This window comes from Emydura macquarii, unplaced genomic scaffold (assembly GCF_026122565.2).
Source record: "Emydura macquarii macquarii isolate MOO-44397 ecotype Brisbane River unplaced genomic scaffold, CSIRO-AGI_Emac_v2 contig_2994, whole genome shotgun sequence".
NCBI lineage: Eukaryota > Metazoa > Chordata > Testudines > Chelidae > Emydura > Emydura macquarii.
In genome coordinates this window covers 3,755,263-3,775,587 of record NW_027133131.1, presented here as the reverse complement: position 1 = coordinate 3,775,587, position 20,325 = coordinate 3,755,263, and the positions used below count along the sequence as shown (strand labels likewise).

Genomic DNA, 20,325 nt, shown 5'->3' with positions numbered 1-20,325 from the left:
TAAAGTATCATCTGAAAGTTGCCCTGGTTTCAACTTATGTGGACAAGCGCCAAGATCCAGGGGAGAGGGGAAGTCTTTCTCATTACTATCCACTCTAGAGCCTGATTCTTCACTGCCTTGAATTTTATCATTTATACCTGTGCAAAATCAATGTGAAAAGTGTCATTTACACCTGGACAAAATGGGTGTAATGTAAGTGCAAAACAAGGGAGTTATGGTTGAGGTTTCTTTTTTCAAAGCAAACTAGAGGATTTAACCTCCTGTCTTCCAGTTAAAAAGCATGGAAGATGTCTGGACTCCTTTGAAAAGTCTCACCCCAGTCTCTTAATGCTTCTTTCTTAGCCCATCACTAGGGTTTTCACTATAGCTATTGCAGGATTTAATAGCTAGTTTGAGACTCATTGACTCTTTATTTGCATTTCAGTTTTGATTTCATGTGTATTCTGGCATTCCTTTCGTTTCTAGTAATCAATCACAAATGCCACCAAAACGTTTTTCTGAAAAAAGGGTTGTTTTTTTTTATGTGAAACCAATGTACACAGAACTTGCACCGTTCCTTTCACGGACCGATGCATCTGTACTTCTCATTTGGATGCTGTCGTTGCTTCCACTGGCCCTAAACATTTGCCAGGACAGATGAGGTTTTGAAAGGAGACAAATCGCAACTCATGGCATTGTTTCAGAAAACCTCCGTTGTGCATGGGGTGAATTTAATTACTGGAACAAACGCCCCTAGATACAGTGTCATTGGAACTTCCAGATGTGCAGCTGAATAACTAGTATCTTGAGTCAGTTGCACATAAACATTTGAGGGCAGAGCTCAGCCAGTCACACCAGTCCAGCTTGATATACATGAGTAAAGCCATGTTCAGTACTTCCAGAGGCCTGTGTCTACTACAGAAGTTGCACAGGTGTAACTAAATCAACTATATCTGAATTCAAATGAAGAGGTTTAATCTAGGTTTAAATCCGTTTAACTGCATCTATATAAGTGGCATGCACTGGACTGGAGTATCTAGATTGATCTCTTCCCTCCCTTCCCCCCCCCCCCATTTTGAGTTACCCCAGTGCAACTTTTGCAACATAGACCAGGTCTATAGTTAACTAGCATTAAAGTCAGGGAGAACATTGACCTGGCTAACTGCCTTGTCCAGAGTTAGCCAGTTATTGATGTGAGAGTCCCTATCAACATGACTGCTTGACTGAGTTTTATGGAGCTGATGGTAGGAAATACTGAGACAATGGCCACAGTTTGACTGTCAGCTTGGATTAGTAGGCACCATCCAGACAAAAGGAGATCACAAGAAATCTCCCCACAGCAGATTTTAAAAAGTGAAAAGCCTAGGGCAATAATTCTTTCTTTCTGCCCTCCTTTTCTGTATCTTAAGCTCTCCTACCCTCCTTCCTCCTGGTGCCCTTTGTTTAAAACCAGCAAACGTAAGTCTCCCAGTGCAGATGCAGTCCTCCCTTTAAAAAAAAAAAAGAAAAAGAAAGTCTGCCTACTTCAAAAACATTTAATTCCCTGTTCCCAGGCTGCCCTTGGGTTTGATCGATTTCCCTTTATTTCTATGAAGCAATGCCCTAATTTTTCTTTCTTAGCTGAGTGGAACAGCCCCCTACCTTCCTGCTAGGGCTCAAGGAGTCAAATGTGCAAGACTTGGCTTGACCTTTCCTGTGGTCTCAAGCCAGGCACTGAGACTTCAGCCTGCCCCCTTGCCGGGAGGTGGGTTAGGAAAGGCTTTTGTAGGGAGGGCATCCAAGAAAAATTGCTTTGAATGGTGGTTAGAAGCCCAGACCCGGTTTGCAGACTGTTTCCCAGCAGGCAATTATCTTTGCCTAGCAGGTGTGGCTGGGACAATGGAAGGTCGCTGAGTTCTGGAAAGGGGAGGACGGGGAGCACAGGAATGTTATTCAGTCAACCAAAAAGACATAAACCAATTTAAATTAAAGTGTAAAGCACTCCAGAACCGAAACATAAATCGGCTAGCTGGAGAAATTGGCTCTGCCGCTCAGCTGGAAGGGACCCTCATTGTTTGATTTCAAGGTCGAAGCAGAACCTGATCTGCCATGTGGAACGTTCTCCCTTTTGATGTGCAGCTGAAGCATGTAGGATGTAAGGGAGCCATTCACACGCCCTCTGGAAGGTTCAGAACGGGGCTGACACGCAGGCAAATCAAAAGAGGAGGGGGTATTTCTTTTTTTTTTTTTTCCACACTAGCCCCAAAGTATTTCAAGACTGGCTTCGTTTTGGTGCCCTCTCTAAGCGCAGAGTATCAAAAAGTCATAGACAGTTAGATTGGAAGGAAATATTGAACTTGGCTGTAGTTGGGAGCTAACTGTTTTCTTATTCCAAAAACAGTATTATAATTATATTTACATATTCTTATACGTATAATATTTACATATGCATTGTGGTAACTGAACGATCAAAGGTTTTCAGATGTATGGTAATTTTGGGATACCTAAACTGATACCTTAAGAGGTACCGATTTTGTTCCCCTTCAAACAATGTTGAGCGTTTGCTCTCTGAAAATCAGGCCACTTTAAAAGGTTTCATCTTAAACACCCAAAAGCACTAGACCTGTGAGAGGAGGGAAGGTCCAGTGTGGAGGGGGGACTAGCCAGGAACTCAGGAGAACCAGGTTCAAGTCTCTGCTTTGTCAAAGACTTCCTGTGTGACCTTGGGCAAGTCACTTAGTATCTCTGTATCTCAGTTCCCATCTGTACAATGGGATGTTGGGAGGATAAATAGGTGAAAAGACAGAGGTTCTCAGATGCTACCGTAATGGAGGGTATAGCGGAGTCTAAAATAGATGGGCACATAGGCAAAGGTTGACCTTGGAGTTTGCAGCCTGGTTCTCTAACTGCTTTAGGAACCTGATTTAAGCAAATTAATTCACCTGGCTGTGATCGTGATGGGGCTTGTAAACCTTTCCTACTGGAGGAGCGAGATTGGGAACGGAGTATAGACCGAGACCACATCAACAGCAAATGAAGTGTAATGGCCGTCGGATGGCCTGCGTGAAGGGGAGGAGTGTCCGTCTGTTCGGCAAAAACCGCCACAACGTTTGTCTCTAAATGCTCCCTTCTTGCTGGTTCTGTTGGGGAGGCTGTGAGTTGGGTGAACCACTGAAAATAAGGTCCCCTCTTGCTCGGGAATGATTCTTTAGTGCAAGCTTCCCCTACCACTGCCCATGCTGCATTTGTTCTGTGTCTAAGCCACAGGCTAACACTTTCACCAACACTAACACACACACACACACACACACACACACACACACACACACACACAAACACACAATAAAAGCTTTTCAGAGCTCAGCTCCCATCGTGGCTGCTAACTGAGCTTGCCCATTAAGAAGAGAAGATGCACTTCTACTAATTACTTATATTTCAGTCATTCCCAGGAGCCCCAGTAATGGACTAGGACCCCGTGGTACGCAATAAGATGGTCCCTGCCCCCAAGAGTTAGGCAGTCTCCGTACAAGATGTGACGTCGGCAATGTGGTCTCCAAACGTTGGATATTAAACACCTCAGTAAAGAAATATCAGGAGGTGCTTAACTTGCCACTGGAGAGCATTAACCATGCTGGATTATGCCCTGCAAATGCACCCATGAAAATGCCCCTGATTGGGTCATCTGCAGGGATTGAGCAGGGGAACAGAGTTGGTTGGGAATTTCTTGGACGAAATGATGTTTTGTCGGAAAATGCCCATATGCTGAAACACATTTTTTGCGGAAATGGATCTGTTTTGATGACACTTTGGTTAGGGCGCCCGGCTAGGATGTAGGAGACCCAGTTTCAAATCCCTGGTCTGAATCAGGGACTTGAACTTAAGGGAACATGGGTCCCTGCATTGCCTGATTCAGAGCAGGGATTTGAACCTGGTTCTCCCATGTCCCAGCTGAGCTCTAACCACAGGGCTATCCCGAGGTGGGTCTTATCTTTCGAGAAACATGTCCAAAGGTCTCTGTTTTCTCCTGATGCAGAAGGGGAATTTTTATGAAACCTTGACTCTTCACAGGACAGGAAAGCCTACCCGCTCTGTCTGGGACCTCTGAGTCTCACCACACTGGCTGCTTCTGCTTGAGCGAAAAGATCAGGCCTGGTAGCTTTGTAGACAGTAGCAGACCCATAAAGCTCTGAGGTCCAGCTGCTAGAGGGAGACACAGTCGAGAGTGGCCAGTGTGCTACAAACTCACTCACTAATTAGGCTCGATTTCTGTCATAGGTGCATTGACCAGAAGTTCAAGCGGTGCCCGCCGCTGCCCACTACCAGTGTCATCATCGTGTTCCATAATGAGGCCTGGTCCACCTTGCTACGCACTGTATACAGCGTCCTGCACTCCTCCCCTGCCATCTTACTAAAGGAGATCATTTTGGTGGACGATGCCAGCACAGATGGTAAGAAGGGCCTTGGAGCTGGTTGGGGCAAGCGCATCCGAGGACAAGCACTGCAGAATCTGGGATGAGAAGAGTCTTTAGTTGATATGGGGGTCCCCTGTTCCCCCTTCCACAATATCATTGTAATGTATGTACCTCATGGACATTCAAGGGTTTAACCCTTGGAGCACCCTTCTGAGATAGGGAACTGGGACGCAGGATAGATTGTGATTTGACCAAGGTTGCACACGCAGCCCGTCTCTGAGCCCATTATTAAAACAAGGTCTCTGGAGTCCCAGTGCAGTGCTCTGGCTACTACGTCTCCTTCCAGTACAGCAATCTCTTAGACCCCTAGCTTGCTAAAAGGCCCCTCCTCTCCCACTGGGAGGCTGTGGTCTGGTTTCTCTGTTTTGCTCTTTCTACATGTGAGACAGGGCTTAGGTAGGGTTGGTGTGGGGGCAAATTCCCATTATTTCAGAGCTGTGCAGAAGCCTACCCAGTCCCTGATGTAAGGTACAGCAGCCCTGGGGCTTCTCTAACTTGTGCTCTATTTTCCAGGGCCTATAGAATAGCCATGGTACATACACTGCGCATGTGCCCCTATGCTGGTGGCTGGGAGCAGGACCAGTGCAGTTCTGTTGGCTAGAGAAGCTGCCTGCACAAAGGACACTCTTAGTGGGGCAATTCTACACCCGCTTAAAAGCACCTTTTTGTTGTCAGAGCAGCCCAGAAAGGGACTTAATGTCATTTAGAGTCAGGCCCTTAAAGGAAGAGTTCTAAACTCTGGTGCTGGCCTCTAGTTAGTCCCAAGGGGCGGCTTCTTCAGCTGTGCTGCACCGCTGGGTGTGAAAAGGAGGCAAGTTCCCATGCAATAGGATATTCGAGAAAATGTAACAATACAGTACAATCTATTGCACCAAAGTCGAGTGAAACTGGGAACCGAAGGGCTAAAGAGAGCTCAAGCCTTAAAAGCCAGCCAGCTCAACTGCAGACAATTACCATTCGACTTCAAGGGCATTTCCCTCAGGGCTGCAAGACTGGAATTTTTGCTCCGCTGGTTTAAAAAAAAAATTGCATTGATCTGCTCAGTGCAGGCAGCTGACAATATTAAGGAAACAGGGAGGGTAATAGCCACAGCAATGACTCAAATCAGAGTGAGCTAATTTCTACCCAGCAGCAACAAATTGTTCCCAATATGCAAGCTTTTTCCAAGCTGGGCTGCAGAGTGTTGTTCCCAGACTGAGACCCAGCCCACGCAAGAGTGGACTCCATTAAAATGAGCTCTGTAGAGTTCCTAGTAGTGATTCAGCCAGGGAAAACTGCTTCCCGCACGGCTCCCTGTTCCTGGGAAGAGCTGCTTCCTATGGAGCATAAGCGTCCTTTTCTGCATGGTGTACTGCAACACGTCAGCACAGCAAATCTGGCTAAAACACGGTTTCTGAGAGGATAGGAAAAAAGGGTGAACAGGTCTCCTGATTGATCTCCAGTCTCAGCCCTTTAATTTTTTTTTTTGTAAGTCTCTAGCTGTTTTCAAGTCTTTATTGCAACCATAACTTGACCCATGTGCAACAGATGCAGCGGCGTCTGCTTGAGATTGCAGAGAGCCTGAAACAATAGCTCAGAGAGGCATGACCTGTCTGTCCCGTTCACTTTAGTGGGTGCTAACTTGGGTGATACTTGAAATGTCAACACTGTTTTACCGCTTGCCCAAGCGCGGAAGGAAAGGAAGTATTCTATTCGGAAGAGCTACATAATCTATTCTGGCTGTTTATTTTGGGTTTTTAACAGGTTTGAAGGGGGTTGCACATTCCTTGAAGGAAGCTCAGTGGATTGCTGAGTTAATGGATACCATACTCCACTGATGAAGTCTGCTCAAAATTTGGCAGATGAGCTAGGCTGTTTAAGGCTTCTTGGAGAAGTGAAAGAGATTTGAAAACTTCTTCTGAGTGGGTGAAATGAGTCACCAGTTCCTACCTGTGATTGTGGAGGTGGGGGGTTAGGGAGGGACGGTTGGTCACATTTTTGACCTAGCAATCCTGACAGTGCCTTATTTTAGGCTAAATGATGCTGCTTTCCATCTCCACGGGCAGGGGGAGGTGCAATTCCAAAGAATTGGTAACATTCAGACGATCCCCTTTGTATATGAGCAATGCGTGTGGCGAGTCCTGTTTTTTAAACTAGCCTTTACACATACCTCTCCCCAAGTAACAAGCTGGGAACCCCTCCTCTATTCTGTAAACAGTTACGCTTTCCATCCTTGTGAATTACTCACTTGCCCAGCAAACTGCCACTTAGTTATTTGCACCCCAGGCAAACTGATCACATGGCTCAGCATCAGATCTGCCTGGATCTTGATCTCGCTTTGACCCCGTGGGGCGGGGATAAACAAATGACTTCCGTTTGCTGCATGTGAATGGGCAGCCCTGGCAAAGACCTCAATACGCCGCCACGCCAATGTGGAACCGCCCTGAGAGTTCCTTATTTTGGGATCTGGGTTTCTATGAGCACATGCGGGTATAGAGAGTGGAGGTGAAATTATATTGTGACTTGCTTTACTCGGTCTGTGGGATAGCTTTTGTGTATTGTTTTTGTTTGTATTATGATAGGACCTAGACTCTGCAGGCCCCACTGAGCTGAATGCTATGCAGGCATACCCTGTGTGTCTACACGGCAATCCAAGGGGGGGATGTGATGTGATTGTAGCACACACACACACATGCCTGAGGTAGTGTTAATTGATCTAGCTCGTATATTGATAGTAGTGAAGCCACAGCTGGGGACCCTGGGTGTAGCCCTTCACTGCTATTGGTACCCAAGAAAAAGACAAAGGGTGGGAGGGGAAACTGAGGCATGGGGGGGGGGGGAAGTGACTCACCCAGTGTCTCACCAGCAGGTCAGAGGCAGGGCCAGGAACAGAACCTAGGTCTGCTGAATGATTGTCTGTCCCGTGTCCTATCCGAAAGTTACAGCCCACATGTTCACCAGCAGGTGGGCCGATGAAGGGATTTGGTGAGAGGACAGGAATGTGGGTGATTCCCACTCAGTGTTCTTCAGAGGTTTAAATTTTGCTACATGGGATACTCTTTTTCACTGCTGCACTCTTCAGAGGTGTTAGTCTGTGTAGCAATAATGGAGCCCGCACTATGACAATGCAGGTACAGCCAAGTCTGTTGGCTGATGCATGTCCACAGCTCATCCAGAGAAATGTCTTAAGCTTCCAATGCCCTCTCTACACTTTCCTTTAGCCCTTGCTTATATCACTTCCAACTCGTCTTCATCAGAGTAAGCCAGTCTCATTTCTGGCACGCCACCCACCCTGTTTAAAGGAGCTCTCTCGACTTAGTCCTGTGAAATATAATGTCTTGTGTGCAGTTTTTATGTGCTACCCAGTTGCTTTGCTATAGCTCAGTGGCCTCTATTGTGCTGGTGTCTTTATGCTGGGGAAAGGGATGTTGGAGGTCTTATTTGCTCTCTTTCAGCACCGAGTAGTACAACATTTTCCCCCCCTCTAACTGCATCACCCATTTTACAGCCTAATTCTGTGGCTGAGGTTTTCACCAGCTGGATTAACTTCCTGCATGATAGCAGCAGCTCTTGTTTGTTACAAGAGCACCAAGCAGCTGCAACGGAAATGAGCCCCTCCCACCCACGCTAGGCGCTGTACAAACGGTCAAACCCCCCCCCCCCCCCCCTCCCCCCGAGCTTAGTCTAAATAGTCCAGGGAAAGGGTTGGAAGAGAAAAAAAGGCACAGAATGGGGAAGTGGTTCTCCCAGCCTGGGAAAGAACCCAGGAGTCCTGACTGGCAGTCCAACAAACTTTGCAGAACATGCTCTCATGTGGATTGTACGTTCTCTTCTGCCACGGTTTCCTGTCATGGCCTAGGTGCTGAGGATGGGGCTTAGTCGTTACCTGGCAACTCAAGTGCCTCTTCCCCAGCTGCCATTTTCAGACATTTACAGAAGCGTGAGCTCTGCCTCCACTCACCACTTCCTGTCTAGCCTGCAGCCGCAGCAGACTCAGTTCTGATACACAACTGCTCACATGAGCCTGAATGTTCTAGGGTAGCCATAATGTGTCCAGTTCAGACGTTGGAGATGCTGGAAAAGTGTAATTCCCTGCTTTGGTCCATAATGTGTTGGGTTCTGAGGTTCCATTTTCACTCTGCAGAAGCCTAGCTTTTTCTCTAGTCATTTCTTTTCTGCTATCATTGGGGAAGACAGCCAAGCAGTTAGACCACTAGCCAGGGACTCTAGGGTGCCTAGGTTCAACTCCCTCCTCTGTCACAGCTTGCCTGTGTGACCTTGGGCAAGTCACTTAGCCTCAGTTCCCTAACTGTACAATGCCTCACAGGGGTGTTGGGAGAATAAATACATCACGGATTGTGATGCTGCTTTAGATCTGATGAAAAACACTACATAAAAGACAGATATTATTATTCTACTGGGATGATTAAATCCATTAAAGGTTCCGAGGCGTCCAGACACATGGATGGAGGCCATGTAAGTATCTAAGGTAGATATTATCCCCTGAAATGTTTAACTGGGGGATATTTCCTGGCTGCATGTTGAAAAGTCTTAGGTGACCTGATTTTTTTTTCCCTTCTATTATGTGCCTTCATTTCTTAAACCTGCCTCTCGCAGAGTAAACTAGGATATTTCACAGCATTCCTCACTTTCTCCTTAACCCCTTTCCTCTTCTTTGCCAAGCTCATCCTCTGAGGCTTTTGTCTCATAGTAACATCTGGCTGGAGGCAAAATCCTAATTCTTTCTCTTTTGTGCACTCAACTCTGAACCTGAGCCTGGTCTCTGAGCAGGACGCACCACCCTCCCACACACACACACCCCCACCCCGATGACAATTCATCTGCTTGGTCATGTTGACATTTTAACTACAGGTCAAGGGAATTTTTTTTTAAACTTAGTTGTACTGTCTAATCCTAGACTAATCTCTTTGGTTGGGAGAAAACTGAGAGATTATAACTGCAAGAAGCGCTCCAGAGTTCAGATTGCAGGGTGCGTTCCATTGCAAGAATAAATAAAAAAAGGGAGGGGCTCTTTTTCCATGTTTAGTCTCAGCCAAGACATGAATCTTGGGGGGAGTTGGAAGAAAATGAAGGATGTTGTCTTGAGTCAGTGGGCTCCGTGGAAAAGATTTTCTTTTTTTTCCCTGAGGGGATGGGGAAGCGAGTCTCAACTGGGGAGAAAAACTTTTTAAAATAAAAATTGAATTTGTCATGGATTTAGCCTCCCTCTGTGAGGACTACACCTAGGATCGACCTGGTAAATTAACATGTATTCGGGGGTTTTCAAAGCTTCGGGCTGTATTCATCAACCCCACAGCGTGTTCTGCATATTTAGAACTTTGATACTGACGTCTTCATGACCATCAGCAGAGTCGATAACTTGGCTTCGGGCAAGAGGGGCACAGGGGTGAGGTGAGAAGACACCTTGGGGAGGCAGTCCTTCTGCCCTGGAGAGGCAGTGTTGCTCGGTGGATAGGAGACCGGACTGGGACTCGGAAGACCCGATTTTTATTCCTGGCACTGCCGCTATGTCTTCATCTGTAAAATGGGAGTATCACTTGCTGCCTTTGCAAGTGCTTTGAGATCTACAGACCTTCTGAATTATGACCCTTCTCACTTCCTGTCATGCTATAATAAACTCTCCCTTTCAGACTATTTAAAAGACCAACTGGATCTCTATGTGAAGCAGCTGCAGATAGTCAAAGTTATGCGGCAGAAAGAGAGGAAAGGGTTAATCACAGCACGCCTATTGGGTGCTAGTGTTGCCAGCGGAGAGGTGCTGACTTTCTTGGATGCTCACTGTAAGTATAACCAGGCCCTTCTGCCTCGAGTCCGCTTCAGAATATCCAACCTAGACCTCCCCCACTGCAACTTGAGCCCGTTGCTCCTTGTTCTGTCCTTTGCCACCACTGAGAACAGCCTAGCTCCATCCCCCCTGGAACACCCCTTCAGGTAGCTGAAAGCCACTATCAAATCCCCCTTCACTCTTCTGCAAACTGCTGAGAAAAGGCTGAGGGAATTAGGCTTGTTTATTTATGTGCTCCAGCCCCTTAATCATTTTTGTTGCCCTCTGCTGGACTCTCCCCAATTTGTCCACATGCTTCCTCTCGTGGGGAGGCCCAAAACTGGACACAATACTCCAAATGTGGCCTCACCAGTGCCAAATAGAGGGGAATAATCACTTCCCTCGAGCTGCTGGCAATGCTTCTACTAATGCAACCCAATATGATGTTAGCCTTCTTAGCAATTAGGGCACACTGCTGACTCATGTCCAGCTTCTTGTCTGCTGTAACCCCCACATCCTTTTCTGCAGAAAATGCTTCAATTCTTTGTTGATTCTGGGTCCAGAGGGGGAGACAGGGCCCGACCTAAGAACTTGCAGTTTAACCAGTAGTGATGAAATCCCTCCTTTATGGTCCTCTTCCTCACTGCTTCTCAGGCGAATGTTTCCATGGCTGGCTGGAGCCTCTTTTATCCCGTATTGCAGAGGAACCCACAGCTGTGGTGAGTCCAGACATCACCACCATCGACCTGAATACCTTTGAATTTTCCAAGCCAATCCAGTATGGGAAGCAGCACAGTCGGGGCAATTTTGACTGGAGTTTGACTTTTGGGTGGGAGGCCATTCCCCCCAAGGAGAAGCAGAGAAGAAAAGATGAGACATACCCTATCAAGTAAGTGCAAAGTAATAATGCCCGTGGCATTGCTGTCTTCGGAGATCACTGCTTATATGTCAGACAATATTGTCTCACCGTTTCCATGTACTCCCCCTGTGCGTCAGTAGCCATCTGTTGTCTCTTGTCTGAGACTAAACTCCTCTGGGCAGGGACCAACCTTTAGTCTGTGTTTGTACAGTAGTTAGCATGATGGGGCCCTGTCCGTGACTGGGGATCCTGGGTGTTATATAGTAACACAAATAATTTGGAGTTTGAATGAGAGGGAGCCATCAGGAACTGAATTTCTGTGAATGAAAGGAGCTCTTAATCACCTCAGGCTGCAGACAGCCCTTGCTTTCTGGCAAAGTCTCTCATTAAAAGCCTAATTACTGTGTCTTTTCATCTCTGCACTTGTCTCAAAAACCCTGTCATCTGAACGCACTGTAAGTACCTGGGGTGGGGGAGTGATCTGCGCATTCAATCTAGGGTTGCCACCTTTCTAATTCCTGGTACCTGGACCCCCGAGACCCCACCTCTCCCCTGAGGTCCTGCCCCGCCTCTTCCCCCAAGGCTCCGCCCCGTCGCTCATTCCTCTCCCCGCCTCTGGCACTCACTGGATCATCTCAAGGAGGCGGCCCCAGCTGAGCAAGGACTGGCATGGGTTAATGACCCAGCGCCTCTCCCTATCCCGCAGAAACTGGACTTTTGGTCCAGGTGCCTTTTAGGATGGCCATGTCCTGAAAACCGGACACCTGGCAACCCTGAATGGCATCCAGAAACAAAACCCAAAAACCAGACCATCTGGGTAAAAACCAGACCGGTGGCAACCCTAGTTCAGTCTTACGGAAAGGCCCTTTTCCTATGTGAACAGAGCAAGCATTAAAGATTAGTAGGAATTGCCGGCCCGCACAAAAGAGCACCTGCTTAATGTACTACTGAGACCTGACAAACCATCCATCTTATTGTGGTCTGTCTTTGCCTGGGAGTGGGTATTGGTTTATTTCCAATGAAATCTAGTAGGACGTAGGCAGCGTGGTCTAGGGGTGAGGACACGGGTCTAGGAACCACGAGATTTGGGTTCAAATCCATGCTCTGCCACTGACATCCTGTGTGATCTTGGACAAATCACTCGGGCCTTGTCTACACTAGAGAAGATTTGACTCTAAAAGCCCCAGTGGAGAAGTTGCTTATGCCAGCAGAAAAGATCTGCTGTCAGTATAGCTTCAGTCATTGGGGGAGGAGGTTTAACTATGCCACAAAAGATCTTCTTTGGCCAGTATAGGCTGTGTCTATACTATGAGGGTATAGCTACACCGGCAAACCTTGTCTCATGTAGACCTGTCGTCTGTGTCTCCATTTGTAAAACAAGGATAACAGCACTAAAGTGCTGCGAGGACAAATACAGTAAAGATACTACAGTGATAGGGGCCAGATAAGTTCCTAAGATTGGGTTTTTTCTTTGTTTTCGGTAACTTACCTTTGACATTTTAAAGCACGTTGCTCCTGCAGCTCCATAGAAAAGAGTCCTTTGTCTCTTTCAAACACTGCCAGCCTGCTGCCCAGTTGGCAGAAGCAACTGTAGGCTATAGTAACCACTCTCTTCCCCCTTTAGAAACAGAATAACCTTGAATTCCCAAGTGAAGACATTCAATACTAGCTCTTGGCCCACTCCGCTATAGCGAGACAAATCCTGGCCTTTGGCCTGGAGTATGGCTCCACTTTGTGGAAAGGTCAGATGGGAGAAGTTTCTTTCCCAATAAAGGTCCCTTTTTTTTCTGAGGGCTGGTAAGTAACTTGGCTTCCAGCAGCCTCTAATCTCTGCCGGCTCCTCTCAGCGAGAACACAGCAGTTCAGTAAGCTTTATAAAAGCCAGTTTCGGTTCCACCCCCCCCCGTGCTCTTTAAAGATCAGATGTAACAGATTATGAAGGGAGACAGAAGGAGAAGCTTAGTCCCGAGTATCTGGATTTCCTTTCTGCTATGGCATTCAGTAATGATACCCTAGGCATCTCCTCCTCCTGAATCAGATCAACTCCCAGGGTCTCTCACCTGCTTGGTGTCACAGCTACCCTCTTGACTTCTCTCTGTCTTAGGTACTTTTATAACCCTCATTACCAGAATATCCGAGCTCCGCAAAATCCAATGTATTTTTCCTCCCAACACGCTGTGAGGTAAGGTAGCACCATTATCCTCATTTGCAGATGGGGAACTGAGGAGCACACGTCAAGTGGCTTGCCTAAGGTCAGATAGGGAGACTGTGGCAGGGTGGGGAACTGAACCCAGATCTTCAGAGTCTCCAGGTTGGTGTGCTATCCATTGGACGCTCCGTCTGGTCTGGACAATAATCCCTTATCTGAAGTATTCCACTGGCCTGTTTAAATTCCAGTATGCCCATCAATCCTCAGGCAATTCTTGGTCATTCCAAGGGTTTCTTTTTATACTAACATCATGAGCAGGCCAGTCACAAATGTAGTCACAACGGAGCAACACTGCAATGCCAGGACTCAGACCTGGGAATGTGAAGATTATTTAACATCTCAGTTTAGCGACCCCCATCTGCGAAGCAGGGATATTTGCCGTTGTTACCGTCATCGTGGCAAATCACAAAGGGATGTAGCTTCCCTACAGATTTGAGTGCCATCCGGATCGATCTCTAGCCAGATCCCTAAGACGGCCTGGCTGTATGTCCAGTGTGTCCATCACTGGTGACCTTATCACACCACCGAAGCTTTTGGTGACCGCAGGATTGCTGGCCACGTAGTAGCATTCCTTGGTAAACACGCTCCAGAATTCCTTGGTCTTCCATCCTCATGTGTCCGTACCAAGAAAGCTGTCAAAACCAAACCAATACTGATGGAGGCAATTGCTGGACTTGGATTTGAATATCCTAATTTCTGATCTTTTGTCCTGCCTCTTCCTATATCCTTTGTCTTGCAGTGGGACACGTGTTGGGGTTTGCCAGGATTGCTAAGTTAACATTTGCAAAGCACTAAGTGTGGTCTCTTGACTCTGCTTCTGTATCTCCTCAGGTCTCCCACTTTTGCTGGTGGCCTTTTTGCGATCTCCAAGTCCTATTTTGAATACATCGGTTCCTATGACGATCAGATGGAGATCTGGGGAGGGGAGAATGTGGAAATGTCCTTCAGGGTAAGAGCCAAGCGAAGGGGGGGGGGGGGACCTTTAACTGCTAGCAGGATTAAAAGGAGGGGGCCCACACGCTTTGTTGCTTCTGTAGGCCCATCTTGTTGCAAGAGCTATACCAAGAGTTCCCCCACAAACCCACATGCTCCCTGCTCAGTGTGTTCCCCATTTTCCCCCTTCTGGTTTTCTGATTCCCCCTCCCTCCCCCCCAAAAAAATAAATAGGATTCTGCCCATTGATGCCTAGAACATTCCCTGAAATTCTGGACTTGATCAGACATAGCCATCAAAAGTTATCCTGTGACAGAGAGATGCTGTCATGTTGAGCATGAGACCTCATAACCTTGGCCGAGGAAATCGCTTAACTGTGGGCTTTGGGCCTGAATTCCAGAAGTTGAGGTCTCGCAACTCCAGGTAGAAGGGGCCCAGCATCTTTGTCAACCCGATCCTTTGTTTTCAGTGCACGTGGTTAGAAAAGCAGAGCTCTGTTTGTACAGCACCTAGGATGATGGGTCCATGACCAGAGCTCCCAGGTGCTACTGCAGTACAAATAATGAAGCTCAAAGCACATTATGCCAGATCTCAACCCAGTCCAGTGCTGCACGTCAAACTATGGAGAAAAACACTTTAACAAAGGGGGAAAAAATTCCCTTGCATTGATGTGTCGGGGTTTGTTTGACTAACGCTCCCTTTCAAATCCACTACTTGGTGGCTTCCCCCTTGTGTAGGTTTGGCAGTGTGGCGGTCAGCTGGAGATCATCCCCTGCTCAGTGGTTGGGCATGTGTTCCGCTCCAAAAGCCCGCACACCTTCCCGAAAGGAACTCAGGTCATCTCTAGGAACCAAGTGCGCCTGGCGGAGGTCTGGATGGACGACTATAAGGAAATCTTCTACAGGAGAAACCAGCAGGCCTCGAAGATGGCCAGAGAGGTACGGAACCCAGTTCCATAACGCATCTCACAGTAATCCAAAGCATCTTTGATGTGTTTCTCTATGCAGGGAAGCTAGTTTATTGTTTCTTTTTGGCAGTGCCGGGCTTCTTGTAGTGCCATACTTAAGGTGCTGATCCTATGAAGAGAACCACATAGATGGTCCCTTCTGCCTATGCAGAGCTCCATAGAAGTCAGCTGCACTCAGTGCAGGGTTAGTGGCCAACTCATGTGGGATCAGGACCAGCAGCAGATCTAGGTTTTGAGCAGAGGTGGAGGGCGATGGATCATCGGTAATACCACCTTGAACAAGGTGCCACGCATACATCTAAAGGCCCCTGGGGCAGTCATCCCTACCTCCGTACTAGCTCCACCACCTTGTGCTGTCTGAGATGAGCCTTCCAACTAGAACTGTTCAGAGACATTTTCAGCAAAAGGTTTTTCATCAAAAATGCTGATTTGTTGAAGCTGTTTGCAAAACAGGGTAGGTTTGGACAAAACCTCCTGACTCCAAAAAAACAAACCAAGGTAGAAAAGCTTCACAACTCTCAATGTTTCATGTTGACGTTTTCTAAACAAAACAAAACAAAAAAAATCAGGTTTTTTCTGGTTCAAAATATCTTTTGTTTAAATTTCTAATTAGATTTAAAAAAAACCCAAAGCTTTAAAAGAAAACAATTCGATTGACCCGCGCTGAACTTTCTCGGTATTTTAGTTTACAAGAATTTTTTAGATTTTAACTTTTTGTCCTGATTTGGGGTGGGGGGAAATTTCAAACTCTCAAAAATGTGCTGGATGGGAAAACAGGTTTCCTGCCCCTCTCTACTTCCAATGACAAGTGTTGCCCTGGGGCAGGGGAGGGGAGGAATATAGTTCCTCAATACTGTTTTGCATCCTAGCTGTGATAAGAAGGGAAGGTGTGTAGTCACTTGATCCCATAAGGTTTTCAGGTGATTTACAAATGGAAACTGCCTCTCTGTGATGCTTTAAGGCAAAGCTATTAAAGGGAACACTAGATTTTGGATTCTGTTGCTGCCTTATTCAGGTTAGTTTAATTTTCTTGCATGGCTTCAATAGAAAACGTACGGCGACATTACAGAACGCCTCAAACTGAAGGAGCAGCTGCACTGTAAAAACTTCACCTGGTATCTACAAACTATCTATCCAGAGATCTTCATCCCAGAATTGACTCCAGCCTTCTATGGAGCAGTAAGTGCAGGAGTACCTGTGTGTTGTCCTATTTCCTTTTAATAGAGCCCCCTCAATTCCCTCCTTCTCTAGAAACAAATGGAGGTGGGAGCGGTGCTTTGTACTGCAGTACAGTGTAGAGACAGCAACCGAGATCAGGGCCCCATTGCACTGAGCAGACCACTGATGTGTCGCTCTCTGCCCCAGAGAGCTTGCAGTCTAAATGGACAAGACAAAGGGTGAAGATGAGAAACTCAGACACCAAGAGGGAAAATGACTTTGTCCAAGAGTGGATGTTTTCTTAAAAGATCTGCTGTAGAAATTATTTTGGGGAGAATTCTGTCGCCTGTGTTATACAGAAAGTCAGACTAGGTGGTCTCACTGGTTTCTTCTGGCCCTGGAATCTATGAATGAAGGTGTCACCGCAGGTCACTGGAAAAGCCAGGAATATCTTTAGTATACTTACCAGCATGGCTGTAGCTACACTGCTATTTGTGCTCACGCTAGTTCAATGAGAGCTAGTGTGAGCATGCGTGCACGAACAGGGGACTCACACCCCTACTTCGTAGTGTAGACATGGCCTTCAACAGTTCCCTGGCACCTGGAATCCTCATGTTATTCATGAGAAACTCTGTCAAACTTTTAAACTTGGAAAACACCTGTTCAGTCACCTGATTTCTCTCCTCCTCCTCTCTCCCTGCCCCCACTCCACTTTGTCTAAGGTATGTCTACACTAGAAGCGCTCTATGCCAACGGGAGAAAGCTCTCCCCTCAGCATAATAAAATCACCTCCATGAGAGGCGGTAGCTATGTTGGCAGGAGATGCTCTATCCACACTGGCACTAAAGTCGGTGTAACTTACGTTGCTCAGGGGGTAATCACACCCGAGTGACATAAGTTATACCGACATCATGGTAGCGTGTACAAGACTTAAGAAACCACTCGGTTCCCCGAGTTTCTTTTTATAATTTAAATTTGAGGCTCGGTGTCTTCTTTCTTGCAATAGCTTTCTTCCTGGTTCAAGGATAACTGATGCTGAGCTGGAAAAACTTTCCATCCAACTTTTTTTTTTTTTTTTTAATGTAAAACATTTATTTTCCCCCAAACGATTTTTAAAATGTTGGTTAATTTTTTTTTTTTCTGGTTTGACAAACCTCAAAAATGTACAAAAACCTGTTGCTTCCTGTTGCTTCAATGGGGGGGAGGCGGAGAACCCACTTTCCCCGTACCTTCCCTCCAACCTCCTGTCTTTATTTTTTCCAGTGGAAAAGGCACGTGCGGGTTTTTAAGTGGGCTTTTATTCCTACTGAAACAATTTTACATCAGACTAAAAGCATCATAAAAAATGTCAAACGAAATAGGGGGGGTGGGGAAATCACGACTTTCAGAATACTTCTTCCAGTGTATTCCTCCCCAGCTAGCTACATGCTCAAGAATGGAAGGGTGGAGGTTAAGCTGGGAGCGGGGCGAGGTGGCGGGCCAACTCTGAGGAAGGCTGGTCTTTGAGTTAGCCTATTTTGCTTTTCCACCCGGATCAGCAGGAAAGATGCGTGCGGCGAAGGTGACTCACTGCCCGAGGGCAGGGTGTACCTCATGTCCTGGAACAGCGGTATCTCTGGCCAAGTAATACACAGGCTTCTGAGTGGCTCGTCCAGTTCTGGGTTGAAGGGATAATGGTTACCATAGTATCTGAGCACCTCAGTCTTAAATATATAATTCCCTTGTACTCCTGGAAGCAGGGCAATGCTGTTAGCCCTGTTGCCCTGATGGGGACGTTGAGGCATGGAGCGGCTAACTGACTTGCCCTGGGAGTCAGAGTCGGGAATTGAACGTGTGTTAGTCCCACGCTAGCACCTTAGCCTCTGCACCATCTTTCTTCTGTGTACTAACTTTGCTGTGTTCAATACACACAGCAAGCTTAGCACACAGAGCTTCCGGCGCTCTCTCATGCCAATTCTTCGTTCAGGAGCCCACGTTCAGGAGCCCATGCAAATCTTTGAGGAAAGGAAATCTGAAAAGGAAACTCTTTTTCAATTGATCCTGGTGACAAACCACCTACTTATGTATCAGTCCTTTCCCACCTGCAAAAGAAGTGAGCTTTGAATGCAGGATTGAGAAGATCTAAAACATGTTTGCATAAAGCTCATGCTCTGAATTACTCTTGTCTCTTGAGATTTCTGCAGAATGGCTCTGCCTTCGTATTAAACAGATGGCAAGGCTTCAGAAAAGTTTCTCATGAAGATTGTTAGGTCATCTGTTAATCTCAAGCCTTCTAAGGAGGGAAGAATAAGTTACTCTTCGGCTGGAGAGTGCAGCCTTCACAACCTTGGTGTTGGGTTTTTTGTCTAGAGCTGGGCAAAATTTTTCAGATTAAAATTTCCTTGCTGTAAAATGCAGATCCAAATCAATCAAAACATTTCACAAATTCATGTCAAATTTATCTGATTGTTTCAGGAAAAAAAAAAACAACCCAAAAAGTCCAACCGTTTCATTTTTTTCACTTTCAAAATGGAACATTTCAATTTTTCAATTTGAAAGGATTTTGTTTTGAATTTTACTTTTTTTTTTTTTTTCAGTAAAAATGCTGTGCAACAAAATGAAACACTTTATTTCAGTCTAATGAAACATTTTGTTTGACCCATTTTTTTTTAAACTTTTTCAATTTGCCAAAAATTCAAACCTTTCGGGTCTACCCAAACCAAAAAATATTTTTTTATTCGGTCACCAAACCGAAAAATTGGTTATTTGCAGAGTTCTATTGATCTCTTATTGCCACTAAAGATCGTGGTTAGCTTCTCTGGCAATTCAATATCAGTTGCCTCGAGGAAAATATACACTTTGGATTTGTCCTGGAAAATCGTATCACACAGTTGAACTCATTTCAAGTCACAAAAACAGAGTTAAATGTCAACTGCAGAAAGGATATTGCTTTGCATGGTAAGAACTGGCAGCTCCGGTTCTCTGATTCAGCTATCTATTAATATATGGGCAGAAGAAAAGTGACCAGATATAAACTGATTATGAAACGGATCCTAATCCTGGTTGAACTCTCCCATACCCCTGCATTCCTGAATACAGGTGCAGCCAGAAGTCAGCGTGGCAGATGATTTACGAATTTGAAGTGCTTGTTGTGTCAAAGGCAACAGCCATCTGTCCATAGCCAATAACCTGCCCCTTGCTCTGTAGTTCTCAGTCTGGGGAGTTCTCAGCATTATTTCCCCAAAACGCTTGATCTTCCCGTCTACAAAAAATAACAATCATCCCTGGGAAGTTAGAGCTTTCATAAAAGCCCCAGCCTCTTAAGACATAGACTGTGTCTGTGCTACAGACCCTGCGCTGCTGTAAGATCTCTCGTGTAGCCGCTCTGTGCCGATAGGCGAGAGCTCTCCCAGCAGCCTAATTAAACCACCCCCAACGAGTGGCAGTAGCTATCCGACATAGCGCTGTGCACACCACCACTTAACAGTGGAGTAACTTATGTCAATTGGGGGTGGAATATTCAGACCCCAAGCGACGTTTTGCCGACATCAGTGGTAGTGTAGACGTGGCCTCAGAGCTCTGAGGCAGAGACTGAGGCACTTTGGATGTCCAATTCCCATTCATTTTAATGTGAATTGTGGATGCTGCAGTCATAGACTCTCAGACTTTAAGGCCAGAAGGGACCATCCTGATCATTTAGTCTGACCTCCTGCACATCACAGGCCACAGAACCTCATCCACCTACTCTTGTAATAGAGCCAGAACCTCTGGCTGAGTTACTGAAGTCCTTGAATCCTGATTTAAAGACTTCAAGTTACAGAGAATTCACCATTTGCTCTAGTTCAAACCAGCAAGTGACCCAGGCCCCAGGTTGCAAATGAAAGCCAAAAAAAAACAAAAGCCCAGCATCTCTGCCAATCTGACCTGGGGGAAAATTCCTTCCTGACCCCAAACACTGCATTAGACCCTGAGCATGCTGGAGAGATTTACCAGCCGGACATCTGGGTAAGAATTCACTCAGAGCCC

At 46.3% G+C, this 20,325-nt stretch overlaps 1 protein-coding gene across 1 annotated transcript in view; it reads left to right on the top strand.

Annotated features, from left to right (window-relative positions):
• The window catches only part of GALNT6 (polypeptide N-acetylgalactosaminyltransferase 6), a 37,701-nt gene that overhangs the window by 12,598 nt on the left and 4,778 nt on the right, over window positions 1-20,325 (top strand). The window contains exons 3-8 of the mRNA XM_067529591.1: window positions 4,234-4,406; window positions 10,061-10,210; window positions 10,849-11,083; window positions 14,094-14,211; window positions 14,933-15,133; window positions 16,210-16,341. Coding sequence (XP_067385692.1) covers window positions 4,234-4,406; window positions 10,061-10,210; window positions 10,849-11,083; window positions 14,094-14,211; window positions 14,933-15,133; window positions 16,210-16,341 — 1,009 coding nt within the window. The remainder of the gene's footprint in view (window positions 1-4,233; window positions 4,407-10,060; window positions 10,211-10,848; window positions 11,084-14,093; window positions 14,212-14,932; window positions 15,134-16,209; window positions 16,342-20,325) is intronic.